Here is a 20299-nt window from a genome sequence, read left to right as displayed (position 1 = left end):
GTCTGTCAGACCGTTAAGTGCTTACGTGGCACAGTGACGTGGCTTTAAAAAATGCCACATAGACAAAAAAAAATAATAAAAAATAATAAAATTTTTAAAAATAAAATAAATAATTATAAAAAACCCTAATAATTAAATTATAAAAAACCAAAATACATTTATTTTATTTATTTATTTCTCTCCTCTCTCAGCAGCCGCCGCCGCCGCCCCCCCCCCCAATCTTCTTCTTCTTCTTCTTCTTCCCCAACAAATCAACCCAAAACCATAAAAAAAATCAACAAAAATCATCAAAATAAATCAACACAAATCAACCCAAAATCCATTTCCAGTACACCCAAACCCACAACCCTTCCTTCTTCCCCACCCAGCAACCCAGCAACCCCTTCTCCTGCCCCAACCAACAGCCACTCCCCAAAACCCAAGCAACCCTCCTCCCTCCCAGCCACACACCCCGCCGCCAAACCACCACCTGAGACCCACACAAATCAACCCTCCTCCCTCCATTGTGCTTATGCAACTCAAAACCAGAGACCCACAATGCACCACCCGAGACCCACTCGAGCAACCCTCCTCCCTCCCAGCCACACACCCTGCCGCCGAACCACCACCCAAGCAACCCTCCCTCCCAGCCACATAAATCAACGGCACCACCCGATACCCACTCGAGCAACCCTCCTCCCTCCCAGCCACACACCCTGCCGCCGAACCACCACCCAAGCAACCCTCCCTCCCAGCCGCACAAATCAACGCACCACCCGAGACCCACTCGAGCAACCCTCCTCCTTCCCAGCCACACACCCTGCCGCCGAACCACCACCCAAGCAACCCTCCCTCCCAGCCACACAAATCAACCCACCACCCACCACCTGGAACCCCAAAACCCGAGCAACCGAAACCCACCAGTCACCGGAGAAAGAGAGAGGAAGAAGATGAGGGTGGTCTCGCTGGAGATAGGCGCCGGAGAAAGAGATCGGGAAGAGAGAGAAGTGAGGAGAGAGAAGAGAATCGCGGAGGAGGGGAACCCGAGACCCACCAGTCATAGGAGAAAGTCACCGGAGAAAGAGAGAGGAAGAAGATGGGGGGTGATCTCGTCGGAGATGGGCGCCGGAGAAAGAGTGACAGAAGCAGGGGGCGGCTGAGTGACAGAATCGCCGGGGGGGGGGCGGCTGAGAGAGGAGAGAAATGAAATAAATAAAATAAATGTATTTTGGTTTTTTATAATTTAATTATTAGGGTTTTTTATAATTATTTATTTTATTTAAAAAAAATTTATTATTTTTTATTATTATTTTTGTTTATGTGGCATTTTTTAAAGCCACGTCACTGTGCCACGTAAGCACTTAACGGTCTGACAGACGGAAAAGCTAACAGAGGTATGTAATTGCAACAAAATGAAAGTTGAGGTACTGAAATGCAACTTTTTAAACTTGAGGTACTAACTTGAAATCCGAGGTTGGTATTAAATTGTAATTTACCATATATTTTTTTGAACGGTATAAAATGCAATAATCATTAATGCTTGTACAAGAGTGCTAAAAGCACTAGTATGTGAAAATATATTTTATGAATCATAAAAAATATATATTTTAATGTATTTGAAGTGTTATATTTACATGGCCATAAAAAAAAAGTGTTAAATTTACTTGCCTAAAAAAAAGAAGTTTAATATTTACAAATATCATAATTGTTAAGTACTTGCTCATTTATAAAGCCATTATTTCAACCAACTAGCTATTGGTGGAATGGTACTTCTCTTCTCAATATTGAAAGAAGTTTTAAATTTAACTCTCTTATCCACAAAATAAAAAAAGCCACTATTGCGTGAGTAACAAAAATTAAAAGTAAATTACCTTTTAATCTCTTATACTCAATAATAGTTAATGTATTACATCATACAAGTACACATATGCAAGTGTTTAAAGATTCCAAGAATTTATTGCCTGGATTCTCACCTTTTATATGAGTTGCTCAATAAAATGATTAAGGTCAACTCCACAATGAGATATACTCAAGAAATAACATCAACACACTTTGAACTTTTATTAGACAAATTTTCTTCTTGACAAATCTTAAAGAATTGAATTGAGGTTGACCCATGAGTTTTGTGGTTAGGATTTAAGTTGGTGTGACATAAAGATTAAAGAGTAAGAAAAAAAGTATGTACTAAATGGAATTATGCAAAAAAGTTTAAGATTATTTACAATTGTCACAATTTTATAAGTTACTAAGATCCAATGAACATGAAACAAAAAAATTTGACTAGGTTTAGGGCTAAATATGTTTAATTCATTAAAAATATAACATATTAGATTAAACCTAATTTGAACACCTTACGGTTAATCTATATTTTTTTAATGGATTGGGACCAATCCAATACAATTGTATATGATAAAGTCCAGTTTAGTATGACATAATACGACATAATAATGCTTGGGTCATTTTCTTGAAAGTGCACCTCCTCTTTCCCCTTTCACAAAAATATGTATTTTTTTTGTCTTGTCATTACACATCGTTTTTAGCTATTTCCTTTAGGGAAAGGGCCCTAGCGTTGTTCTATAGGAATTATAGGATGTACCAAAATGGGCCACTATCAAAATCCAGTTTCCGGTGTCCGTAAAACAACCAAATAGTCAATGGATCGAATGGGCCGACCCACATATCAGAGTTGGGCTAAAGGTAGCCCAAGTCTGGCCTTTTTCTTCACTTAATTGAAGACATGGTTGAAAAATCACAAGCACCTGCAAATTGGAACTTGGAAAGTTGGAAGTTGAACAAACCTAGCTAGCTTAAGGATTGAGCTTCCTCAAACACACTCACAGTCTGCGTCGGATCAAATTCATTTTCAACGAAAATGGCGATTTTTCAAGCGAGGACATGGTTCTCTAGAACTTTCTCAACTGTTGCTTCTCACTCTCTACGCGTCTGTGTAGTCGGCAGTGGACCTGCTGGCTTCTATACTGCTGAGAAGGTAAACTCTTCGTACGAAGAAAACTCAGGGAAACCGAGAGTTTTAATTAATAATTTAATATTATTATTATTAAGCTTAATGAAGGATTCGAGTTTGATACAATTGGTTGTGAATTGAATTGAACTGAAATAGATGCTGAAGACGCATCAGGAAGCACAGGTTGATATCATTGATCGCTTGCCGACGCCTTTCGGATTAGTTCGCTCCGGCGTAGCACCTGATCATCCTGAAACAAAGGTAGACCTTATTTATTGTTAATGAAGAATTTCCAAGTTTGGAGAAATTTGTAGTTTGTGAATTCACACGTTGTCAGGAACCCAATTAGCTCATACTGCTTTTAATGCCATTGTCTAATTAAGGATCATAATTTGAATTTAGTAGCTTAATTCATTTACGACTCAGTGTGGCAAAATAAGCTATCTCTTATTTGAGCTTATTTTATCAGAAAACTTGCAACAGATTGTGGTCAACCAGTTTACACGGGTTGCGCAGCAAGAACGCTGCTCATTCTTTGGAAATGTCACTCTCGGATCCTCTGTTACTCTCTCTGAGCTCCGCGAGCTGTACGACGTGGTGAGGTTCTAGCTCAATACATGTTAATAATGCTGGAAATGTTGTTCCAGGTATGGTTATTTGACCAACATTATGTGCAATTGAGCAGGTTGTGCTTGCCTATGGTGCTGAAAGTGATAGAGTTCTTGGTATCCCAGGAGAAGTATGTTCAATATTATGGTGCTCTCTGTTCAATATGCAGGACAGTAGAAATGCAGAGTGAATTTTATGTTAAATACTTTTGATAATTTGAGGATTTTGTAAATAGATTGCAACTAATGTTGTATATACGTCGTTTTGAACAATTGGTTTATTAGGATTTGAGTGGCATATATGCAGCCAGAGAATTTGTTTGGTGGTATAATGGGCACCCAAATGGTCGATACCTTAATCCTGACTTGAAGAGCTCTGATACAGCTGTAATTCTTGGCCAGGTATCTTCATACTTTATCAAATGTTAGTAAACAATGATCAACCTTCTAATGAAAACTGAATTAAGTGAGCAGTGAGTTGAAGTGCATTGAGTATGGTTTGGGTAATAAGAATAAATCATTGGTGAATTTACTAGTGTATGTTGGTTGGTCATATTCAGAAAATGTGAAATTCATTCATGTCAGAATATATATCCTTTTATTACATAACTGTTTTATCCCTATCAAACAGCTCCTCTTGCTTTCAGGGCAATGTAGCTCTTGATGTTGCACGTATTCTTTTGCGACCAACAACAGAATTGGCCACAACTGATATTGCCAGCCACGCTTTGGCAGCCCTTGAGGAGAGTTCTATAAGGTTTTCTATCCCATAGTTTGAGAATAACCAGTTACACTTAATTGCTACTTAATCTAGGTTTTACGTTTAACGATATTAATGTCATGTCAGGAAGGTGTATTTAGTTGGAAGGCGAGGACCAGTTCAAGCAGCTTGTACCGCTAAAGAGCTTCGTGAAATTCTTGGTGATTGTTAACATCTCATCCATTCTAATGCTAAATGAAGCATATGATTTGTATTTTCATTCTAGAATGTTCTTTTTTTTTTCCTAATTCTCTGCAATTGGGTTTTGTCTGTATATTTTGTCATGAACCATTGGTGTAATTGTATCATCATATGTTCACTTATAAATATTATTGATGATCTTCTTTGTAGAGATTTTTTATACGCAGAGTAAAAAAAGTGTTGGCTTCGTTTTTCAGGTATCAAAGATCTGCATGTCCACATAAAGGAAACTGATCTACTAAAAACCCCAGCAGACGAGGTATCTCTCTCTCTCTCTCTCTCTCTCTCTCTCTCTCTCTCTCACTCAAATTTACTGTCATAATTAAATATAAAAATTGCTATTTTGAGGTATTATAAGCGACTCATGATGATATATTAATTCCCTTTATTGTTGGTAATTTTCCTTCCATTGGTGTTTCATTCCGTAAGGAAGAGATGAAGAATAGTCGAATTCGAAAAAGGGTTTATGAGTTGCTCTCTAAGGCAGCCACGTCTAGACCTTCACACCCCAGTTCAGATCCTCGTGAACTCCACTTTGTTTTCTTTCGGAAGCCAGATAAGTTTCTAGAGTCTGATGAGAGAAGTGGCCATGTTTCTGGTGTTAGGCTTGAGAAGACAAAACTCATAGGTAATTTACCCTCCATAAACATTTGTGGTATAAAATTTTTCATGTATTTTGCAATGCAATGGGGACATACCACATATAAACACTAGCACCGAGACACTGTATCATTGATTCATCATCAAATGACAAAACATGGTCAAATGGAAGAGGTCAAACGGCAAGTTCCAAATAATTATGAACACTGTCAATAACACAAGTAAATGATTCTATATTTTTGGTCATCCAAGTGACAATAATTAAATTTCTTCCTTCAACTTCAATTTGTAGGTGTTAACCCTGGAGAACAAAGGGCTGTGGGTACTGAACAGTTTGAAGATCTTGGATGCGGGTACTTTCTTCTAAATTTCAAGCTTTTCTAATTTCATACTATACACGTGCAACGCGTGTGCAATTGCATGCAATAAAAGTTAGGTGGGAGAGAGAGAACGAGAGAGGTCTAAATTAGTTGGGAGGGTGGAGAAATGATAGATAATAATGGGATGAGTAACACAAAAAAAAAGTTGGCTTTGTAAGAGTATAGAAAACTCACCCAATGTGACAGGACCACTTTCACTAATTTTTTATGTCCATTCTCTCTAGGATCGTGCTAAAGAGCATTGGTTACAAATCAGTACCAGTTGATGGCTTACCCTTCGATCATCAGAAAGGTATGTAGATGTTCATATATGTAGGGAAGCATATTATATCTGGATCTCATGTTTCCTTCAAAACTACATGTTTAAGCACTAACATTGATGATATTGTATAATAAAATATGAGGAAGATTATTCCACTCAGATGTGCTAGTACAAACTTCATATTTATTGGGTTTTTTAGTTTAATGAATAATTAGAGGACTTCAATCATCTGTTCCTTGGAAGTTTTGAATTTTGGCAAACTGTTTTCAGTTTCTTGGATATTACTAAATAAGCTTCTTACCAGAAGCGGTTGATCACGTGAGAATAAATGTGGCTGACCCCATATGCATGAAATAAAGCAAGTATGATGATTGTGGTTTGATGGTCTTCTTTGCAGGTGTGGTTCCAAATGTTAGAGGGCGTGTTCTAAGTGATACATCTGGAGATCATACACTGCTTGAGAAGGGTTTGTATGTATGTGGATGGTTGAAGAGAGGACCAACTGGGATCATTGGTACAAACCTCTTTTGTGCAGAAGAAACAGTAAGTGGTCTTTGGCATTACTTAGATGGAAAGGTACATCTGTTAATAAGGTTTCCCCATGCCCATCATTAGCGATGTGCAAAACATCTTGCAAACAATAATTATCATAATCATGATGCAACTATAGAATTTGGTTAGTGGGATGACCAACTTTGCTCACTTCACTGATTGACATGGCAGGTTGCAAGTATATCTGAAGACCTTAGGCAAGGAATATTGGCATCCTCATCTAGCTCAGGCAGGGAGGGTCTCCTCCAATTACTGGACAATCGAAATGTCAGAGTTATACCATTTGGTGCGTGGGAAAATATAGACTCAGAAGAAAGAAGGCTTGGGGAATTAAGAAACAAGCCCAGGGAAAAATTAGCCACGTGTGAGGAGCTCTTGAAAGCAGCAACTGAGGGAATACATTATTTTAATTTTTAATTTTTTTTTTTTGTGCCAGAGATATAAAGTTACAGTAAAAGGAAAAGAAAGAATAGTGAGATCATTTATTCAATTCAGTTGAAATACATTATACTGTTTATTGAGCCATCAAACTTTCTTGGGCTGGAAATGAATTTTTCTTGTGACTCAATTTCTGAATACTTCATCGTCTGATCAGTTCCACAGACATAGTTATCCACACTCTATAATGACATAAACTCATTTGTCAAAGCATGCAAATAAGGGCGAAAATCGTTAGTTTGAAGGATATCTAGGTAAAGTAGAAAGGAGAAGTTAATATATGCACATGAAGGTAAATGTTTTTACCGACGGACATGAGATTGAAGTTCTTCACTGGTCTTTAAAACAAAAGGAAAGACAGAAGAGGTGAGCATACAAACCCAACCTATGGTTTTCAACAATGTTTTACAACTGCTTGGATGTAAAAGAGGGTCTTTGAATTCCAGCTATTAAGCTTAGTAGATGATTGTAATGTTCATGTTTTGGGGCTTTTGGGATATACCCACAAGTCAGTTTAGAAGGAGCAGCATTTTCATTGATGAGTGTCTGGGACAATAAAGCAAATGGGTGTTTGTAATAATGCGTTTTCATCACTAAGTTTTACCACTGTGGCAGATTTGCCTTGTTAGGCCTTGCATGAGGAGGAAATAATGGGATAATAATAAAAAACAATTTGGTGGAGTCTAGGCATGCCTTTGCTAATCTTATCTTGTAGTTTTGTTGGTTCTTGATTTCTTTTCCATATCCTTGCTTGCTGCCTTCTAATTTTGTGGTTTGCAGTTAAGAATATTAATTTTGTATCAGGTTCCTTTGCTTCTTAATATAATAAAGTTTGATTTGATTGGAAAAGAAAAAGTAGAAAATAGTGATGTCAAGTCATATATAATGCAGTATTCACTTGTATGATTGTATCTGCTAATGTCATTTTCATATATTTCATGTTGCAATACCCATCAAATGCACTTTTCTTTCTTTCCTTTTGGGTCTGATTGGAAAGAATGCTCCAACTTGTAACTGTCTTATTTCCATTGTAATTATAAGATCCCTAATTTGGACCCTTTCTGAATTTGTTTCACTTGCTACAAATTAAGCATTTTGATGCAAGTAGTTTTTGTTGAGTATAACTGTATAATTGACAGTTGCTTTGGGTATTTAGGCTCAAAGTCAAAACCCGCCATGTTTTTCCATGCCAAGCACTTTTAAAAGCTGCCATCTTCAAGTGACTAGCTGCTCAAAAGTCTCAGAGTATATAACTATATATGCACACACTTATTGTGGATCCTAGCAAGGGATGATTGAATTGTATTCTCAGGGCTCTCTATGTCACATCCATATGCACTTGTTGCGCTGAGAATTCCAACTACAGCGGCCACTAAAAGATTGCCAAATTCAGCTGGGCATGCTGGAAGAGTAGTTTCCAACTTTCCATTCTTAGGAAAAGTAATTGGATAGATGTCCTCTCATATTTTATTTTGCAAGACAGCCGTGAATCCAAACATTGGTGTAGTAGTCATTCTAGAGTTGTTTATGATACTCGACTCGGTCATAGTTGTCGAGTGTCACAGTGTCCTTGTGTGATTGATGGATCCCCGAATTATACATCTTTGTTAAGAATTGTAGATAACAAATGTAATCCTAGAATAAATAGCCATCCAATATTAAAAAATATTGAGTGATATATCTTCTTAAGTTGCATGGAGGATTTTTGAGATAAAATTTGCTCCCCATCTTTACAAGGGGGTTACATTCGGGACAATATTGGTGTAAGGTGGGATTGGACCATATGGGTTCCTAACATTTTCATAAATTTCTGCAAACTTGATCAATGGCTCTCCATTATCCTAGTATGATATTTAGAAGTTTCACATACAGATTCAAAATTGATAACCCTGATATGAAAAAACTCTTATAATGGTTGTGCTTGAAGAGGTGCCACCTAGCTATAGATTGGTGTTCCTAGAGATTGTCTTGGAAGATGATCATAGAATGCATGGCTGAGACCTTGAGGAATTAATGAGGGCTCTCGGCTAGTTACCATCTCAATTTCTTTACAGTCTAAAGAGTTAAGGCTTTGAAGCATATACAGAAAGGTTGTATGTTGATTTTCACCCACTTCCCAGTTTACCCAGTTTGAGTTGCCAAGTGATTTTGATGTGGGATAGCAATTCTGACCTTGACAAACACAAACCACCAACATAAATGAATTATTTTTCTGGTAGATGAAGTGAGAATCAGACCCCCTGATTCCCAATAATTCATTATATGTATGTATTGGGACCCATATTCATAAGGATGCAACTATGCAAGTAGCAGTAGTAGTAGTACAACAGGACCTGCAAGCCTTTTGTTTTGTTAGATGCCACTACCTAGCTTTGCTAGAATACCCAGCTTGAATCCTAGTCTTCAATAGAGCTTACAAGACCTCTACTGCAGTAAAACTGTAAAAGGTACAAATGGAGCATGGGATTGAACAGTTGGCCTATAAATTTTGGATCATGGGACACTTGGAGCTCACTGTTTGAGAATATCTCAGTCACTAATTCTCTTGTACCTGGGATTTTCTAGTACAATTAAGCTGCTTATTGAGTTCCTACAACAGATTAACAGAACACACACACACACACACATACACATGCATCTTGTTTTTTGCAACAATGCTTCATACTAGTACTACCTTTTCTTCCCTTTTGGCTTGGTTGATTTTTGCAGGTAAGATGAGAACTTAGTGGAGGTAGTGTCATTCATGTGAAGTTCCTATCAGTACCACTCGTTCTGCTCACCAAATTGCTTTTTAGGGTCTACTAGGTACCACCAGATGAACAATAACAAGGGAATAAGTAAAATTTTATGACATACTACATGTGGCATGTCAGTGTGCTTCAGAATTCAGCTCAATCAGCTTGCTAGCAGATTCTGGAGTAAATTTTCTGACAGTTAATACTTGTCTTCTACTTGTAACTCTTACCTGTATAAAATATAGGGTCCTTTCACAAATCTGAATACGCAATTGGTGATAGTACTTAACTAAGAATAGGACTTGTGATTGACTTGAAAGAAAGACAAAAACATCATAATTCACATTGCCACCTAATTGAAGGCACATCAAGGTGAACTGTTGTTATTTCTGTAGTGGTAAATCTATAACAATACAAGATTACAACAGCTTTTGGAGTTATGAATTTGCAATAGTAATGCCTTAGGAGCATCTTGTGAGGAGCAAAATTATAACCTATTAATAACTCAATGTGGTGGTGGGCTCCATTGGCCTCTGATCTAAGTGTGTCTGATGTGCAGATGTGATAAAATTCATAGATAGCTATGATGGTCCATTTGGGACTAAAAGGAAAAGCTACTAATATTCCTTTTGATGTTTAATCAAATCCAGGATGGGGTCAGGTGGGTGCTGTTTTGAAGATTCATGCTGTCTCCTAACCCTTACCAGAAAGTCTTTGGTCCGATTATGACAACCATTTGGCTTGTTGGAGTTGGAGTTGGAGTTGGAACAGGACAGTAATAATCACCGAGAGTGACACCAAAGTTCTAATCTACTGAAGCGTCACTCGACCTCGACTCACATCTATGCGCCTTCTATACTGTGTGGATAGGTAAACAAGGAGAAAAAAAAAAAAAAAAAACATATAAATGCAGTCTTATTCCATACCTTGCAAACTAATAAACAAGTGAGAAGAAAAATTGAAAGTTTCAGATCGGACGTTTTATCAAACCCCAAAAATTTAAACGGTTTAAAAATGGATCACAATGTTTGGTAACATAAATTGTTAGTTTTCATTGGGACAAAACCGGCATAAGATTTGCAGATTGACCATGGCACTAGGAATTCAAAATGGCCATGATAAAGACATGAAGTTATGTCCACCACCCTGAAATAGATGCCCTGGTTTGAGTATTGAGGAGAAAGATTAGAATCCTCACTCATATTAGTGGGGGTATTAAAACTTAGAACTAAAGCCTAGCTTATCTTATCATATGTATTGTTTGCCACGTGGCATCGCTGTAACAAAAGTGCAGGGCTTGGAGGACCCACAACCTGTCAACCACCACCAAACGTGGGATTGAGATAGTTGAGCTTGAGCAGTTGAGCTTGGCCAAACACTAAAACGCACCGCATGACAGCTTGGATGCGGGTCGTTTGGTTGATTGGCCACCTCACCACACTCTTTTCCCGAACAGTCAAACACTGCTCCAGTGCTCCATATCACCACGCTTCTTCTACTGCCTTTGGAGGCCAACCAACAAGAGGCAACAAGTTTGGGACTTGAGGCCCACATAATGTTTAGTGGGCCCTCTTTGGAGATTCCCTTTTCAACATGTTCATCATTTTGATAACAAGAATGTCAAGAAATGTGAAATTACAAGAATTAAGTTATGGAAAAGTTAACTATATTTCTAGGAATAGATTTTATTATGTCGGTAGGCATAATAGTGTAGAAAATAATTGATTGGAGTCAAGCCAAATATTTTTGATAGATTTTATCTCATGGACTAGAAGTTAAAGAAATTTGGGTTTGCATTATCATCTTCAATTTTCATTTTTCTTTTGTTGTATGATTTGTATCTTCAATTTTGATTGGTAATGGACCTAATTGGTAAGTATTTAGCATGACATATCCTTATCACGCCCACAAACAAGTTTGTGAAATTGTTGACAAATTCCCACATTTGGGGTGAAGTTCAAGAAAGTCTGCTTGAACCTTTAGATAAGCTTGGATTGGGACACAAATCAAATGAATTGCAATTCCTATTCCATTATTCTTAATATTATTCTTTTTGGTGACCCCATAACAACATAAAATTTTATTTATCAAAAGAAGTGTCGAGGGAAAGGGATTCTATGGTGGTCTTTGTTTGAGTGCTCCCGACATTAATTAATTATATTAACCATAGAAATTATAGAATCATTATTAAAAATACTCTCTTGATCTTGGTTGTTGAGTGATTTTAAAAGTTTTGATCGATTGACATTTCCTTCATTGGACGGTGAAGATGAACCAAAATAGAATGTGAAATTTGATGTAGTGGTATTCATTGGAAAAATTATTGGGTGTAATCGATACACTATCATGTGATGTAATTTTTTCAATGTGTAATGGTATTGTTAGATGACATGTTTATATTAGTAGGGTATAATATTAATAACATCTACTCATATTTTAAGTTAACACATAAATTAATTATACTACGTAATGCATCAGTTTTACAGAATAATTTCTTCATCCATAACCCAAAACGTAACGCCGTTTGTCCCCCACCAACCCAACTCATTCCAACCAGGTAAGCTTTATAACGCAGTGCCATCCACTCATTTCATTTTGCCACCATTTTGAAATTGATTGACAGGAATGAAATGCATAGTATTGGAAAATTTTAAAAATATATTGTTTATTTTTTTTTCTTAAAAATATTTATATTGAAATTGCATGCACACTCTATTATTGTATTTTAAGAAAAATAACAATATAGTAAAACATTGAGTAGAATGTCCTGCGAAATAAATTTTGTTGCTGATGATTGTGCTAATCTAGGTCACTCTAAAGACTTTGAGACTATTTGGTTCCACTCCCTTCCTATTAAGGCTACTTCAGCTTTGAACTTTGATCCTTTTGGATCGAGTTATAGTTGAGGTTTTTCGTTGTAGTTCTTTTTTGACCTTCTTGAAACAAAAAAGTTATGAAAGTTAGAAGAGTTAATTACACTTACACCCCTTGAGATTTATCGACTTTTCACATACACCTCCTGGGGTTTCAATAATTACACATACACCTTATGAGGTTTTAAAACTATTACATATAACCCCCTATAATGAGACAAAAATGATGAGAAATTATGCAAAAAAGCATGCTAAGGGATTAAATAGCTTAATAAGATTATTCAAGGTGTAAGGTCCAACCTAAATACAAATATTTATTTATTTATTTATTTATTTTCTTTTGTAGGGGGTTATATGTAACAATTTTAAAACCTCAGAGGGTGTGTGTGTAATTATTGAAACTCCAAAGAGTGTATGTGAAAAGACGATAAACTTCAAAAAATGTAAGTGTAATTAACTCAAAGTTAGAATAACTATTTTATATTTGTAGGAACTAGTATTTTTAATGGTCGAAAGTATTTACCCTATATCTGAGTCTTGATATTGATTCTCTCTTCTCTCAATATCGTTTTGATAATATTTTCTATTATGTAACTCTAGTGATTAGTTCAAGTCCAAAAGTTAAATTTATTGTTTTTAATATCGTTTTATAAAAGGATAGCATTTTCTATTTCTAAAATATGATCTTATTATTATTTTTCATTTAAAAAAAGAAATGCAAGAATCAAACTCTTATATTGATAAAAAAAAAAAACTCTTATAAATATGAAGCAAAATACTATAGCACTAGAGTTAGAAGGGGAAATTATAATATTGAATAAAGTGATTCCAAGAAAATGTTTAGAATAGGTTGTTTGAAATGATTATAGAAAAATTATCCAAATTTGAAAGTGACTCTGGATTAGTGATTGATAGTGTTATTGAAAAGTTCGAAGGGCATGTTTTTTCAGAAAAAGAAAAATTTGGGATTTAGAAGAACTCAAACTAATTAGTTTAAATTAATTATGTGTAGCCGCGTAGGAGTGTAGGACAAGGAAAATAAACTAACTAAATATTTTACTTTTCTTTTATAGAGGAAAATGTCAAATATAATGAGCAATATAATTTTACTGAATACGAGAAAAAAAAAAAAAAAGAAGAGGAAACCCCATCGTAATTCCGGGGAAAATTCAAAAATTCCGAGCATCCAAACGACAGAGATGGCTCGTACAAACGCAGATCACAGAGTCAGTTCTCTATCAAGCCACACTCTTTTCAGTTTTCTCAAACTGCCGTTTTCTCTTTTTTCCTCTTCTGATTTCATTGGCGTTTTGGGGCATCTCCATGTCAGCTTTCTCCAAATTCTCTCACTCTCTCCGACTTTTCCTTTTCTTTCCGAGAATCCAAACAGCAAATCCGCCAAACCCATCCCCGCCAACGATTTCCCCTATCCGCCTTGAAAATCCGACCAAGATTTTTGCCCTAAATCCCTTTCTGCGTCCCCGTGCCCCTGCGCACGTTCACGTTACCAATAACCATTTTTCTTTTTCTTTTTAAATTTAATTGTTTTTGGTCAATTATTATTGGAATGAATATTATTAAATGGGATCACAATAACATAGGAAAGTTTGCCGGGGAACTTTCTGTGACCTGTCGGAGTGGTTGCCCACAAAAAGGTTCATTGAAATTTTTTTTTTATTATATTTTTTTTGAAAAAGCCAAAACCCAAACCCAAACCCAAAGTTCCACTTTTTATTTTTCAAGCTATCTTATTTAATTTAATATTCCCATATTTTCTTGCTTTTTTAGTTTTTTATACTTATTTTCTCAGTTACAGACGTTACAGTATATGACTGTTGAGACAGGCGTGTGTGTGTATATAGAAACAAAAGAGAGTAGCAAAATCCCAAAGAAGCTTCTCTTTCATCTTCATCACCAACACCACATATCCTTTAAAAGTTTATACCCATATAATTTGGGAAGAGCTCTTTGGTTTTTTGTTTTTCTTCTTTTAAACCCGTTTAATGCTTTCTGGGTGTTGAACTATTTTGATTTCTATGTCATTAGAGCATGATTACATAGGCTTATCAGAGTCTGTTCCTTCAATGGAAAGCTCTAACAAGTCTGCTGAGAGGGACAGTGGGAGTGGTTTGAACCTCAAAGCCACTGAGCTGAGACTGGGTTTGCCTGGGTCTGAATCCCCAAAGAGAGATGGTGGTGGTGGGGTGGTGGAGGATAAGACTGGGTATTCAGTATGTGTGCTTAAGAGCATGGTGTCTGGGGCCAAGAGGGGATTCTCTGACGCCATTGATGGAGCTTCTGGGAAGTGGGTGTTCTCTGGGAGTGGTGGATCTGAGCTTGACTTGGGTAAAGGTGGTAACTTGCTCTCCCCCAGAGGTGTTAATGCTGGGAAAGCTGTTGCTGGGTCAGAGTGTAACAATCAACCAACAGGTTTAGCTGTCTCAGCTGTGAAAGATGGGGTACAACAGTCTCCAAAGTCATCGCATGAGAAGAAGCCCCAGATTTCTGCTCCTGCAGCAAAGTAATTAGCTTTCTTTCTGTTTCCTTTTCTTCTTGCAGAAAGAGTAATATTTTGGTTGCTGAATTGTAGTATTACTTCTCTTCTAGATTGTCTATAACATTGATTTCTTGCTGGGTTTTTAATTTTTGTTCATATTATCTTTTAGTTTTACTAAATAAGCCTAAAATCCAATGAGTTAATTAGTTGGATTTGAAAAATGTGAGGATTTTCTTTCTCTTTACGATAAATTAAACAGTTCTATGGCTTTGCATGCTCTTTCTTTTGTAGATTTGTTGTTACATTTCTCATGTTGCATGCATTTCTTTCCAAATGTCCACTTTGTGCGAATAATTTCACTTGCATGCATATTCTAAATTTGTCTCAAAACAGTAAGACCCATGTGTACAAGCTAAGTCTTTAGCTAGGTTTTAATATTTTGAAATTATGACTTTCCGGACTTCTCCAAATGAAATTGTAGCTTCTAGAGTATACCGTCATAGATTGGATAGGTAAGAAGTTATAACGGCTCTTAATTAAGATATTCATAGTAAACACTAATTCTTTTTATGTCACGTGTGTTTCAGGGCACAGGTTGTCGGATGGCCGCCAGTTCGTTCTTTCAGGAAGAATGCAATGGCTCCCATTCCTCCGAAAAGTGATGATGAGGCAGAAGGCAAGATGGGAGCAGGGTGTCTTTATGTTAAGGTCAGCATGGATGGTGCACCATACTTGAGGAAAGTTGACCTCAAAACCTATGGAAGCTATGTTGAACTATCTTTAGCTCTGGAAAAGATGTTCAGCTGCTTTACAATTGGTAATTTCTCTTTGTAACTCATCCTCTGTTCTTGTTCAATTGCCATAATGCTTGCCGATCTCTCTATCCCTTTGCTGCTTTCGGCAATAGTTTTTTGTGATTGGAATCATTTTAAAGAAGCTTAGGATCAGAGTTCAAGAAAGATTCGAAAATATTTACCTTAACAAAAAAGTCTTTAGTACCTTCTTTAATTTGAATATCGGAACTGGAAATAAAAGAAAAGAGTTAAGGAATGCTTGCATGTCTTTTGGTATAAGTAAATCAAGGATTCATGTCTTGGAATTTGAATGAACTAGTTGATAGTGTAATACATAGAGACAAGGAGAAATCCAAAGTTAATTTGGTCATTTTGTGGAGTTGTCTTTTAAATTCAAAGAAACCAATGCCACCAAAAACTCAATTAGGTCATCTCATATTATATTTCAAACATAGTGGAATTAATTGATTTGCATGGAATGTTTAAATGTTCTGTTATACTTTACTGATGGTGTTATTGAATTGGTTGTGGTTTAGTTGTGGAGAATTAATATAAAGGGTCAGATGGCATAAAAGAAAATTTGTAAGATATTTTTTGTGAGAAATCAGTTTTGGCCCTGCCATTATAACACGCACGTCTGGTAGTATTCTGTCACTTCTTTGATAATCATGTCCACACACATTTACATGCTTGCACACCTGAAGTCTCAGGGTATTAATGACAAAGGTAACACATACATGACCGTGTGCTTGCTCTCTCTTGCTTTCCTGCGCAATCAGGATGCTTTGTTGAAATGCTGGTAACATCTTTTGATTTGAAGAGAAGTATTCCTTTCCCTTTTAATAAAAACATGTTCAGGTCAATGTGGCTCACATGGAGTTTCAAGTCAAGATGGATTGAGTGTGAGTCGGTTAATGGATCTCCTCCATGGTGCTGAATATGTCCTTACCTATGAAGACAAGGATGGTGATTGGATGCTAGTTGGTGATGTTCCCTGGGGGTAAGTGGGAATTTTTGACACAAAACATTTGTAAATTATCTGGTCAAATGCCAAGAAAGATATTTGGTTGGATAGACTCAATAGCACTCAAAACTATTCCTAATTATCATACTCCTAAAACAGAGTTTTTCATAGGAGGTTTCTCCATCTAAGAGAATGTGCCACATTGTTATTGTTGCACATTAATTTATAAACTGACATGATCTAAATGTGGAGTACTGCATTGTCAATACTCCTACGCACATTGTCAATAGGTTCTCTGAAAATCCATACTGGAGTTCTAAATGTCCGTTTTCGAAAATCAAAACCAAAATATGATGAGTATGAGCATTGCATCTTAGTTTTGTGACTTTTTGTTCTTGCAGGATGTTCACCGACTCATGTAAGAGGATGAGGATCATGAAGAGTTCAGAGGCTATAGGGCTAGGTATCTTCTGTCATGTATAATAATAATTTGTTGCACTGATAAGTTTCATGATGGTTTGATGATTTTGGTTTTAGCCATAAAAGGGGTATACATTCCTATGTTTAAAATTTTGCAATCCATTTTCCTCTAGGCTTTTGTTTACCAAATGAAATCCTCAACTAGCACCCTCATGTTTTTCTATCTGTTTCTTACAGCCCCAAGGGCAATGCAGAAGTGCAAAAATAGTAATTAGTGCCATCATCACCATGAATGGATTAAATACTCTAAGCAAATGTTGGAGGTAGCTGTTATCAGCAAGGTGAAAGCCCTGAATGGCAATGTTGGGCCCTCTGTTTCATCAACTTATGCTTCTAAATATTGAATATTTTAGTGTAACAAAATATGACATTCTAGTAGGAAAGATGGTACTGTATAAGGGTCTAGTTTTAGTAGTTCCTTCTCTCCCCCTCTATTGTATTCTGATAGTTGGCTGCTTAAAGCTACTGTTTATGTATAAAAATGGTTTGTTTGCCATAGCACCTCCATGTGAACCATGTCTCTACAAATAAATGAACTATTGTGTTGGAATACTAGTTTGGTTTGCCTATAACTATGTGCTAGGTTGCTGAAAATGTGGAACAAAGCAAAAATTTGAAAATTTGAATCCTATTACAAGACCTGGAAAAACAAGAAAGGTTGACACTTGGCAATAGTCAAGCACATGAGTCATAGTTCAGTAATTCTTGAGCTTGTTCAGGACTTGATGGAGAAATTTTGAAGAGTGTCATCTTATATATATTTGCATTGATTAACTCACAACTTTACAATTTTCTCAAACTTGCATAGTATTTCAATCCAAATTTATTATAATAAGAACAAATTAGTAGGTACCAGAAGATCAAAACCAATCAAATTGAAGTAGCCATTAGCATCAATACTCCATAGCACCCTCAACCAACACCTTGTATTGAGGCTTGGAATATGAGAGCAGTGATGCAAAATTGGATAAAGAGAGGAACCATGCATACCCAATAATGGATATGCCATTAACTATGTTTTGGTTGGACCAGGCTTGGGTCTAATACAAGTCCACAATAATCATGGTCCAATTTTCTCCTGAGAGTAAGGGATTGGAGTGACAAATCTATTGATCTCCTTCTAGGCTACTACATGTATGTATAATGTCAAATCTTTGACTTCAATTGGCGTGACATATTGCAATTCGAATTTTGTGTATAACACTAAACAGATAGTATCTGATCAAAGCATGAAATTGTTTATTTCTGTTATGTATTTCTAATACATGAATAAGTAAAAGTACATGTACATACTTTAATCCTATGTATTATATGCCATAAGTTTTATATTTGGCTCTGGCTGCTATTTTTATTTCACAGCGAATGCATGAGATCTGCGTGCTTCCTCAAAAAGGGTCACTTCAGTGCATGAAATAGGTAGAGGGCCAGAGCCAGTAGCATTAGCACATGAGCAATTCCTTGATCTACTGTAACCCCTGCATACATAACAAATATCACAATCAAACATATAATCTAAGGCCCCTTTGCAAACTCAAATGGACAACATACAACTTCATTTCTAGAGAGAGAGAGAGAGAGAGAGAGAGAGAGAGAGAGAGAGAGAGAGAGAGATTACCATCTGTACTTGTAGGGGCAGGGGCTGGTGAAGGCTTTGAGCATTGATGGAGGGGAGTAGCAGAGAGATAACAAGTGCAGAAATTGAAGTCTCAACATCTCCATTAATCTTGATAAGTGGAGAAATCTGAATTCGCATGACTCCACTCATATTCTCAATGACTTACTGGCCGGATGAAGATTTCATAGACACAGGGAGAAACCACGACAAATCTCCTCTGAATACATGTATCCAAACAATCCCAACCTCCCCTCTAGGTTATATTCAAGGTACCAGTTTTTGTTTCCTTTGGGGAAACTTGTAAGGTCTGAGAATGGGAGGTTGGGATTGTTTGGATACATATACTCACAAGAGATGTGGTTTATCCCTGTGCCTATGGAAACCCCCATCCCGTGCATATCTTCCTAAACTTGCACTGATCCAGCAACTGGAGTCTGGGGGAGGAACCCAGTTGACATTTTCATCTCTCTCTCTCTCTCTCTCTCTCTCTCTCTCTATTTGAAAACTCTGAGAACAAGGTGAAGACTAGAAGAAGAAGAAGAAGAAACAGAGCAAAATGAATAAAATTCCTTGGAGAAAAAATATTAATGATGCTAGTTGTTTTCTGAGACACTGCTACGGATCGAGCATAAGCTCTTTAAATACTAGAATTATACAAATGATACAATACAATTCAGCCTACACTAACTGAAATGGAAACACCAACACTTCACAGGGGTTTCCAAATATACTAATGTCCAGCTTAGCTAACTCACTGCTCACCATGCATGCATGCATGATAACTAGTACTTGGTAGGTGCCCTATCAATTCATATGTTATATTCTTGGAGTACTTCCCCACCAATCATGATGGTATCAATTAATGATTAATTAGCATGAATAGCAAATATTGGAGCCAGCCAAGTCTGCAAGTCTATGGGGCAAAGCTTGCAGGTGGAGCCTAAAGCTTTATAATTTTCTCCAACTTTCATTCAATTGCAACCCAAATTGTTTATAATAAGGTCAAATTGGTGGGTATGAGGGTATAATAATGGATTCACATGGATCTGGCAACTCTCTCTTTGTGGCTTTGTGACAAACAATTGTTACCCTCACTTATAGGTTTATATATAGCTTCTGAAAATGGCATGTCTTTTGTATAAATTTATATTCACATGTGTACCTTCATGCCATTCACATGGGTAATTAATGTGATGATTTGAACTCTTGGTTTTCAGGTAGCTGGAAACATCTTGTGTTTGAGTCATATAAAACACACCGACACCACCATGTCTGTTTGTCTGCATGACTTGTACCAGGCCTTATGGCTTGGGTATGGGCATGTCAACAATTCCTGGCCCCTTGTTTATGGGATTAGCAGATTGTGTGTTGCTAGTTGCTACAACACTTTGGGCTTGACCCTGACTTTTTTTTTTTTCCAGACCAGCTTAGACTGGACAGAGGGTTGGGTCAATTATGGGTTCATTTGCATTAAATATAAAAATGTCTCATTTAGTAGCTAATTTAATTTTTTACTAAATTATTTAGATTATATTTACTGACTATCCTGATGATGAATTATATAAACAAATTTCATCTCTATGTGATTAATAATGT

The 20299-nt window shown here is 36.6% G+C and overlaps 2 protein-coding genes across 3 annotated transcripts; both read left to right on the top strand.

Moving 5' to 3' along the window:
- Positions 1-2759: 2759 nt before the first annotated feature.
- Positions 2760-6869, top strand: LOC147285424 (Pyridine nucleotide-disulfide oxidoreductase family protein). Of its 2 annotated transcripts, XM_086244301.1 has the most exons (13): positions 2760-2968; positions 3101-3205; positions 3428-3541; positions 3630-3683; positions 3838-3954; positions 4200-4309; positions 4400-4473; positions 4711-4772; positions 4943-5141; positions 5406-5466; positions 5718-5785; positions 6153-6298; positions 6479-6869. In XM_086244301.1, exons 1-13 carry the CDS (start codon positions 2852-2854, stop codon positions 6722-6724), a joined length of 1473 nt encoding a protein of 490 aa, XP_086100427.1. In that variant the 5' UTR covers positions 2760-2851; the 3' UTR covers positions 6725-6869. The 2 variants fall into 2 exon arrangements, with proteins under 2 accessions (XP_086100427.1, XP_086100428.1); XM_086244302.1 differs by lacking the exon at positions 3630-3683.
- A 7249-nt stretch (positions 6870-14118) lies between these two features.
- On the top strand, positions 14119-17582 carry LOC147285423 (phytochrome-associated protein 2). The gene is made up of 5 exons (XM_086244940.1): positions 14119-14874; positions 15438-15667; positions 16503-16644; positions 17010-17071; positions 17266-17582. Exons 1-5 carry the CDS (start codon positions 14390-14392, stop codon positions 17301-17303), a joined length of 957 nt encoding a protein of 318 aa, XP_086101066.1. The 5' UTR covers positions 14119-14389; the 3' UTR covers positions 17304-17582.
- Positions 17583-20299: the final 2717 nt, after the last annotated feature.

Source organism: Dryas octopetala, chromosome 5 (genome assembly GCF_963921425.1).
Source record: "Dryas octopetala chromosome 5, drDryOcto1.1, whole genome shotgun sequence".
Classification (NCBI taxonomy): Eukaryota; Viridiplantae; Streptophyta; class Magnoliopsida; order Rosales; family Rosaceae; genus Dryas; species Dryas octopetala.
The sequence above is the reverse complement of the archived record's forward strand: the minus strand, read 5'-3'. Positions and strand labels throughout refer to the sequence as shown.